Source organism: Oncorhynchus gorbuscha, linkage group LG19 (assembly GCF_021184085.1).
Source record: "Oncorhynchus gorbuscha isolate QuinsamMale2020 ecotype Even-year linkage group LG19, OgorEven_v1.0, whole genome shotgun sequence".
NCBI classification, from domain to species: domain Eukaryota; kingdom Metazoa; phylum Chordata; class Actinopteri; order Salmoniformes; family Salmonidae; genus Oncorhynchus; species Oncorhynchus gorbuscha.
The window spans coordinates 60,139,202-60,148,951 of NC_060191.1; the positions used below are offsets into that span (position 1 = coordinate 60,139,202).

General features: G+C 44.5%; 1 protein-coding gene across 2 annotated transcripts in view; it reads left to right on the forward strand.

Annotated features, from left to right (window-relative positions):
* LOC124005440 (paired box protein Pax-3-like) overlaps window positions 1–8,242 on the forward strand; it is a 63,003-nt gene extending 54,761 nt beyond the window's left edge. For both annotated transcript variants that reach the window (XM_046314708.1, XM_046314709.1), the window contains exons 6-9: window positions 401–566; window positions 772–983; window positions 4,227–4,514; window positions 5,978–8,242. In XM_046314708.1, the coding sequence (XP_046170664.1) occupies window positions 401–566; window positions 772–983; window positions 4,227–4,514; window positions 5,978–5,995 (684 nt within the window). In that variant the 3' untranslated portion in view covers window positions 5,996–8,242. The remainder of the gene's footprint in view (window positions 1–400; window positions 567–771; window positions 984–4,226; window positions 4,515–5,977) is intronic.
* Window positions 8,243–9,750: the final 1,508 nt, after the last annotated feature.

A 9,750-nucleotide genomic window follows, 5' to 3' on the forward strand; every position in this document is an offset into this window, starting at 1 on the left:
GTGCCATTCCAAATCATGTCCAATCAGTTGAATTTACCACAGGTGGACTCCAATCAAGTTGTAGAAACATCTCATGGATGATCAATGGAAACAGGATGCACCTGAGCTCAATTTCGAGTCTCATAGAAAGGGTCTGAATATTATGTAAATAAGGTATTTCTGTTTTTATTTCATTCATTTGCACACATTTCTAAAAACCTGTTTTAGGTTTGTCATTATAAGGTATTCTGTCTCGATTGCTAAGGATTTTTTTCCATTTAATTAATTTGAAATAAGGCTGTAATTTAACAAAATGTGGAAAATATAAAGGGGTCTGAATACTTTCTGAATGCACTGTATTTATGGGAATGTATGTTTAAGACAATGTAAGATCTCATGTCATGTTTTCCTCTTTCCCCAGGTGTGGTTCAGTAACAGAAGAGCTCGGTGGAGGAAGCAGGCTGGAGCTAGTCAGCTCATGGCCTTCAATCACCTGATCCCTGGGGGCTTCCCGCCCTCTGCCATGTCCAGTCTCTCACCTTATCAGCTGTCTGAGAGCCCGTATCCCCCTACATCCATATCACAAGGTGGGACACTCTGTAAACAAGGCCCCAGGCTAAACAACTCCCTGTGTGTTTCACATATACAGCTATTGCTCTCAGAGTTCAGACCCTTGAGCTTGATTAGCAAAGTCATGTACTGTTAAATATTGACTACATTGTAATAATCTGTCAATTGAGAGACAATATATGTAAATGGTAAGTTCTTCTTTTCTATTTGTCCTTCCCTTAGTGGTGTCGGAGCAGGCCAGCACGCTGCACCGGCCCCAGCCCCTGCCCCCGTCCTCAGGCCACCACCAGAGCTCAGGAGGGGGAGGACAGGATGGGGGGTCTGCCTACTGCCTGGCCTCTGGACGCCACAGCTTCTCAGGCTACTCCGACAGCTTCGTCACGTCAGGAGGCCCTCCCATGAACCCTGCCATCAGCAATGGCCTCTCTTCACAGGTGAGTCAAACAGAGCTACACACACGCACACACACACACACACACACACACACACACACACACACACACACACACACACACACACACACACACACACACACACACACACACACACACACACACACACACACACACACACACACACACACACACACACACACACACACACACACACACACACACACACACACACACACACACACACACACAGTTCATACTCTTTATCTATGTCAGGAGGTGGGGAGGGGTGGAGGTGGGTGTGAGGTGGAGTGAAAGGACTTGAAAAGGACAGAGGACGGACACGGAGGAGGACAAATGATTGAGGAGAAGATGAGACAAATTAAAACTGAAAAGACAATTATGGCCAATTATACAGGCATGAGGCTTGTCGTCCCTTTACCTAAACATTAAGGGCTGTCCTAACAAGCAGAAAATGAGATTTCAGCTGCTCAAAGTCAGACCCCCCCCCTCACACACACACACACACACACAGACACGTACGCACACGCGCACACACACACACGCACACACACACACACACACACACACACACACACACACACACACACACACACACACACACACACACACACACACACACACACACACACACACACACACACACACACACACACACACACACACACACACACACACACACACACACACACACACACACACACACACACCAGTGCTTCAGGGTCACTTTAGAGAGTGTGACAATATGGACGTGAAGGATGAATGTCTGGAGAGGATGGCATGGTTAGACAGTATGCAAAAATAACATTTACACAGATCACATGGTGGGAAAGGGAAACCTTTGAAATGTTTGATATTATTGATGAACATTTAAAATACTTGTTGTCAATTTATGAGACATTTATTTTGTTCAGTTTAATCTACTGAAATGTGTTCAATTGATATAAATGACAATGAATAGGCTGAGTCATAAGGAGGGGAGATTTCGTCTATCAAAAAAAATGTATTGTAGTCTCGTCATTTCTTACCAGTCATTGTAGAGGCACTAACTTCACCTCAGTCGGGCCTGCTTTTTTTCATGAAAAACTTTTCCAAATACAAAATATTTTTAGACAATATTCAGTATTTGTCTGTTGCAGTAGGGCAAATATACTTTTGCTTCCAGTCTCTTCATCATTGCCTCTAAATCTTCCCGTGCTTTAGCCCATCAACACTTGCATAATATCCTTGCGCTTTGGCACAGTAATAAATGAAGGTTCCAGTGTTCAAATTGATTACTACCGAATATAAATTGAATTATGTGTGTAATTTATGTAGATTACTTCCCATGTTTTGTTACCTATATAATTGGTGCAGGCTATCTACATTTTTGTGGTACGTGTGTGGAATGTAGGAATGTATAGTCCTTATTAGTTTAAATGATGAATGGACTTAAATTGGATGGGGTCTTTAATTTATAAAATGGTTATGAAGACTGTATATCGAAGATCAACTAGGCCTCTACTCTATGTAGAAACTAAGATGGATTGATACTTATTATTTGAATGAAAGATGTAGAGAACCTTTGATACATGTTGGCACAATACACAATTCTACAAATCAAACACTCCTCATCTCCTCTCTCTCTCTCCCTGATAAATGGGGTGCCTGACCCCCACATGTTTTCCATTTGTAAGGAACACACCTCGTCCTCTTCAAGGGTGTTTGTCAAGATTCCACGGACAGGGCTTCTGTATGACAACCATAATGGATGTGTGAGAGTGTGTGTTTTAAGGTTCATGGGAAACTACCCCCTCTCTGAATCTCTGTTAAGACTTTCTTTCCATTTATCTACACCTCCCTCTCTTACGCAGTCCATACGCAGCTACCTTGGGAAATCAAGGAAACACACACACACACACGCACACAAACAAACTGTTAAGCCTCCAGGGAGGATTCTCATGATTGCATTCTTGTCTCCACATTCCTCAGTATGAAAGTCAAGCCCTAATTTATTTGTACATACGTTATATTGTATGAGAGAAGCAGGAATGTCCTGTACGTCTCAGACTTCCCCCATTCTGACATTCTTCACCGGCTCTCCTCTGCTGTCCGGCTTTTCCTGGACACGCTAATTTGGGGCCGCTGGACACAGCAACGTTCCAACATGGAACACCCCGGCGAAGCCCAGCATGTCACGCTAAAAAGACAAGGATAGAAGAAAGAGAGAGAGATTGAGAAAGAGAGCAAGAAAGAGAGAGGTATAGCATTTTTGAAAGCTGTAGTTTCTTGGAAAGATCGACCACGCCATCTGTCCATATACTTTTTCTGTTTAACCAGAGTGTTCCAAAACGCAGGTAATTTTTTGGGAAAATGTTACTGGGGTCGAGAAACACAACTCCCCTCTCAAAATCAACATGGGCTCCTCTGTCCCCTGCCTGGGAAATGACTTAAGCGGGACCATCTGTGTGTGTGGATGTAGAATAATATGTCACTTATAGGGCCAGAAGAGCCCAACATGCAGCGAACCTGCGTTTCATTAGGACATGGACAGAGGCTACAGGTCTCTGTTTAGAGGGATTTGATGCATTTAGAGGTAGGGAGGTTTAAAGTGGTCACGTTGGGTTATATCTTTTCAGTGAGATGATCTTGAGTCACAGCAATTATCTGTTTATTATATACTTTGTTGAACTTTCTTTCTTATCCATCCAGATAAAGTTAGTGAGGGTTTGTTATCGGCTCGTTCTGTCTGAACCTCCTCTATAACGATACCCTACGGCTCTTTTCCGTCCTTCGCTCGCCAAGAAATATTCGCCTAAATTCGATTATCGGGCAGCTAATCAATAACAGGTCAAATCCGAGCCTGTTTGTCTGCAGCTTGTCTGTTGTGGTCCAGAGGTTTTTCTCTCTGCTTCTAAAGGTCTACCATGTTATCTGTGTCAGGACATCTTTGGTGATAAGTCTTTATCTCATCCTTTGCTTTTTGGAGCGGCGACAGGAGGGAATTTCCAAATAAGTGGAGTTCTGAGACAAATTGGTGAATTCTTTCTCTGTGGAGTTATATCTCTGCCTGTCTGGGAAGGCCTGGTGGAAGGGTTTTGATGTCAGTGGAGGAGAACTTCCTGTCTGAGTTAGGCTGTTTTGGAATGTGTTATAAATGGGGGTTGGAATGATACCTAACACCAAGCTGTGACAAAATCACTTAACCACCTATCTGAATGGAACGTCAATAACGTCCCGTCAATAACACTCACCCTCCCTTCCTCTCCCTCCCTCTCTCTCCAGGTGATGGGTCTGTTGAACCCAGGTGGGGTGCCCCACCAGCCCCAGAGTGACTATGCCCTCTCCCCCCTGACAGGAGGCCTGGAGCCCCCCGGGGGCATGGGGGCCAGCTGCTCCCAGCGTCTGGAGCACATCAAGGGTCTGGAGGGCCTGTCCAGTGTCCCCAACATCCCCAGTCTCCCCTCACTGCCCAACTCCCAGTCCTACTGCCCGTCCTCCTACAGCGCTCCTGCCTACAACGTGGACCCTGTGGCCTCCTACCAGTATGGGCAGTACCACGGACAAAGTAAGGTCAATATCGCTCACTTTAATTACCACTTAAACACTTAGGAAGATATCTCTCCAATCATATCAACTGTAGCCGTCTTAACCTTTCACAGCTCTTAAGTCTAAATGCACCAATACATTTACAAAGAAAATGTGATGATAGGATTCTAGCAGTGTTCACATGACGTGTTTCCATCCAATGAAAACAGCAGGGTTCCAGACAGGGTAAGTTGTTTGATCCGATCTCTGAAGTAACACTGAGTATGTTGGAACATATCTGTCCTTTAGTAGACTGTAGCTCACCTCGCCTGTCAGCAATTCAGTTCATTCCTATGAAACCGTACTAATAGTGTAAGATAGTGTCTCCTGGATCGTTTCCTTATGGGAGGCTTGTTTAACAGTGAGGAGGCCCTTCAGTTCACATTAACATTACACTAAGGTTAACTCTGACATCAAACAAACCTTCATGTAACTCTCAAAAACCGACATCATCCACATGCGTACAGCAGTGATTAGAGCACCCTGCAGTTTTCAATTTCCCTCTGTGGGTCACCCAATCAGGCCAGTCCTTCGACCTCGCAGCAACCTCACCCTTCAAAGCAAAGACACCAGTCCATGTAGATGGCTGCCACGGCTTTAAAAAGGACTGCAGGTATCGAGGGAATATTTAACCTAATATCCGAGAGAAATAAATGCTTAATGAAATATCTTTAAGAAATATGTAAGTGGACAGAAAAGACACACACTCACGCACGCGTGCGCACACACACACACACACACACACACACACACACACACACACACACACACACACACACACACACACACACACACACACACACACACACACACACACACCCATCAGAGGGACTCCATCTTGATGTCATTAATCACAGAGACTGGATACCCGTGTGCGGTTAGGTCTGTTAAATGGGAAAAGGTATTTTCTGGGGGGTGGAAGGATCCTAATATCCTCTGGCAGGGCGGCAATTAGAAACAGGTGCGTGGTGTGGGCCTGCTGAGGTCAGCTGGGGAAGCAGTATTGAACTCTGTCCCAGATTCACTGATACTAGGCCTCTAGTGTCAAGCCTAACCCAGTCTCAATGGGACTGATATCAAGTTTGTCCACTTCCACTCTCTAGACCACAGACACGCACGCACGCACACACACACACACACACACACACACACACACACACACACACACACACACACACACACACACACACACACACACACACACACACACACACACACACACACACACACACACACACACACACACACACACACACACACACACACACACACACACACACACACACACACACACACACACACCCGCTGCACTGTTAGACTGATCACCATGATAATGCTTCTCCCATGGTTCAAACCCTCTTTATCTCTGTCAGTGATCATCACCCTCTTTATGTTTAATTGAGGATAACTCATAACTTAGTCTCATTCTCTTCTGTTTTTCCTTTTAGGTGCCCTTCATTATCTGAGACCTGAGATCACCTGAGGATCTGCCCCTCTAAGTGACCACCCACCACCTCCACCTCTGACCCAGCCCAGTCTCCACCTCTGACCCAACCCAGTCTCCACCTCTGACCCAACCCAGTCTCCACCTCTGACCCAGCCCAGTCTCCACCTCTGACCCAGCCCAGTCTCCACCTCTGGCCCAGCCCAGTCTCCACCTCTGGCCCAGCCCAGTCTCCACCTCTGACCCAGCCCAGTCTCCACCTCTGACCCAGCCCAGTCTCCACCTCTGGCCCAGCCCAGTCTCCACCTCTGGCCCAGCCCAGTCTCCACCTCTGGCCCAGCCCAGTCTCCACCTCTGACCCAGCCCAGTCTCCACCTCTGTCCCAGCCCAGTCTCCACCTTTGGTCCAACCCAGTCTCCACCTCTGGCCCAGCCCAGTCTCCACCTCTGACCCAGCCCAGTCTCCATCTCCGGCCCGGCCCAGTCTCCACCTCTGACCCAGCCCAGTCTCGGTTGAGAGACGCCTGTACTGCATATGTTGAGACTGATGGGGCTCTTTATGTAATCTATTCCCTCAACAGTGATCTGTTCCTTCACACTTGATGAAAATAATGGAAGAGAGATTATAGCTAAAATGACATTGATAGAGAGGAATTTAAGGCCAAAACAAAGAAACTTCGATTCATGTCTGTTGATGAATGACAGAGATGCCACTAGGTACATTCCCTTGCCTGTGATGTGGTCTACCCCACATTGGGCGCCAACTTTGACCAGGAGGATCATGGAGGACTAGTCCACATAGACCCACAGCACAGCCCAGGAGCAGAGGCCTGGTTGGGGTAAAAAAATCCTCAAGTCAGGTCTGTGGAAGAGCACAGCCAGACTGTATAGTAACAGACTTACTAGCGGCCTTAAAGCTGTGAGTCTGTTGACATGTTTGCCGTAGGGCCAAATGAATACAGATTCATTCTATTTATCTCTGAATGAAAGCTACTTGATGGAAAAAATAACAGGCTTTTCTTGTGGATTTATTTGACGTTGCATTTATTTGATATGTTTTGTCCCAGAAGATTCCTTCCCACACAGAGTGGAATGAACACAATATTCCAACCATAGATTGAGGAACAACAAACAAACAAACAAACTTGTAAAAAAGACATATACCATTCAAAGAGGAAGCTTTGACATATCATCATAAACAGACCTGTAATGTATACTACAGCTGTTCCGTTCCCTTCATTATGATAAATGCTCAGTGTTTTTGAACAATCTGTTGAACTCTCACTGTGTTCTGTTGATAACTCTGATCTCCTGTAGCTTTAGAGGGATTCCTAGGGGTCAGGGGTGACTTCTGGGAAAGTCCCAGGTGAAGGAGGAGGAGGAGGAGGAGGAGGGAGGGGGGACTCAGGGGTTCTGATGGGCGACAGGGCTGATCCTTCCAGGGGTGCAGTTCCCCCTCATAGAGACCTGTTAGGTCACGAGACTCATGACCAAGAGACACATGAGAAACCAGGACCACCTCACCACAGACCAACCCAGCTGACCAGAAGTGCAATATCACGTACCTTAGAGTCGACGACGCCATCAAACAGATGAATCAAATTTAGATCTTGTGTCTTAAGAACATTCTGTATAAACATTTGAATCACGTTTGAGTATGTCCCTATGGAGGCTTCCAGGTCCAAAACAAAGAAGCAACAGCAACAACAACCACCAACATCGTCAGTACTGCTATAATAGCAAAGCCACAGGGAAAGGTGGGACGCACATTGTGAACCATTGAAGTCATTCCAAGTCCATGTGGAGCAGATTGATTCAAGGGAAAAAATAAGTAAACAAAAAAACTTATGAAGAATTACAAATTCAAATCATTTGTTGTTTTTTTGGTCTTTTGCCTTTTGGTTTTTCTTGTTGCAAAAACAGAAAGATCAATAGTGTGGTGTTTTCGTCATTTCCTTATTTATTCTCTCTAAAGTATCGAAGCATTTCTGCAACATTATTCTTAAACTTTCTTCAATGTTTTAGTCAAGTTACTACATCACATATCTTATAGGAACAACGTGTCCGTCTGTTCACTAAATGGTAGCTGAATGTCTCAACAGATCCAAACTTTGCTACAAGCACTCAGCGGTCATTTGTACATTTGTCTGTAACAGAAAGAAAAGTGTTTTTTCTTTCCAATGGGTTCCTTAATTTTTATATGTTTTTCTGTATTTTTTGACAGAATGATATGACACAATGTCTTGTGTACAAGCACAGTATTATTACTATTTATAATAAACCAGTTTAAATACAATGACTAAAAATAGTTTTCATTTTGTCTAAAGTTATACTGTCATTTCAAGATAATTTTCATCTCAGTGCAATCTTTGTGTATGAAATGTTTATCATCAGTGGGCAGTAAATAATTGACAGTGACTCATTGCAATATAAAATACAAAAGAGGAGAGACAAGCATGTAGTTTTCAAATAAATGTATTTAAACCTCTAAGCCCTGTGTAAAAATAGAACCATAAAGAGAGGTTCCTGACATGGAGTTGGACTTGAACACAACAGCCTTTCTTAGAAATTCAAACATCTGCACAACTTAGTAATGCCCACTGGCCCTCGATACTGTAACAAACACACTTCTGTTTTACAAAATCTAAATGAGAACAACCCTCAGAGCGTTTGGACAAACAGAACACCCTCCTCCCCCTCACTCTTCAACCTCGCTGCCCCTTACCCCTCTTAGGCCTTGGTCATACACACAGGGCCCCTCTGTGTGTGTGTGTATGTGTGTGTGTGTGTGTGTGCGCGCCACCCTGAGGATATTAGCCCTAATTAAAACACTCGTCTGATTAATCGAGTCTCGTCTCAGGCCTTGGAGGGACCACACGCTTTATAAATAAAGATTATGTCAACAGAAATGCTGACCCACTTTGGATCAATCACACTGCTGACATTTTTATTTACTAATACAAAATAATTCGGCCAACATGAGAACAAACATAAACTCGCACACACACACACAAAAATATATAACTATCTTCTCCCATTCCACTGCCTTTTTTCCACACACATGCACGCACAACAGCACACACACACACACACACACACACACACACACACACACACACACACACACACACACACACACACACACACACACACACACACACACACACACACACACACACACACACACACACACACACACACACACACACACACACACACACACACACACTGTTTGCTTTCCTAATCAGGCAGTACCATTAAAGATTAAGACAAATCGCTGTCGTTGTAAAAGTCCCAAGCAAAGCTACGACCACAGAAATTTGTTTTACCAATGTACCCTCCTCTTGAGCTGAATACCCCCCTGAGTCTACTTAAAACCAAAACAAATTTAAGGGATTTTATAACATGTAATGAAAGGAAAGAGATAAAGATGTATAACTTTCTTATTTACTCAGTTCATTGCACCATTGGCTGTGAGTAGTGAATATGGCCATGTTAATGGTTACCAGGGGCCCTCTGTATCCCTCTGTCTGTCCAATAGGGTTACACCCATCAGCATGTGATCCTGGAACTCACTTCACAGTCATTCCCCTCCCCTGTGTCATGTGAGCTGACCTGACCCAGAGATCACACTGGCAGCTGCTTCTGTCACTCCGACTCAATGTGTGTGTCGGTGTGTTTTTGCTTCTGAGTTTGTGTGCGTGTGCAACTACAGTATTAGTGTGTATCTGGGAGTTTATTCCTGCATTATACTATATTATTATTATTTTTATTTGAT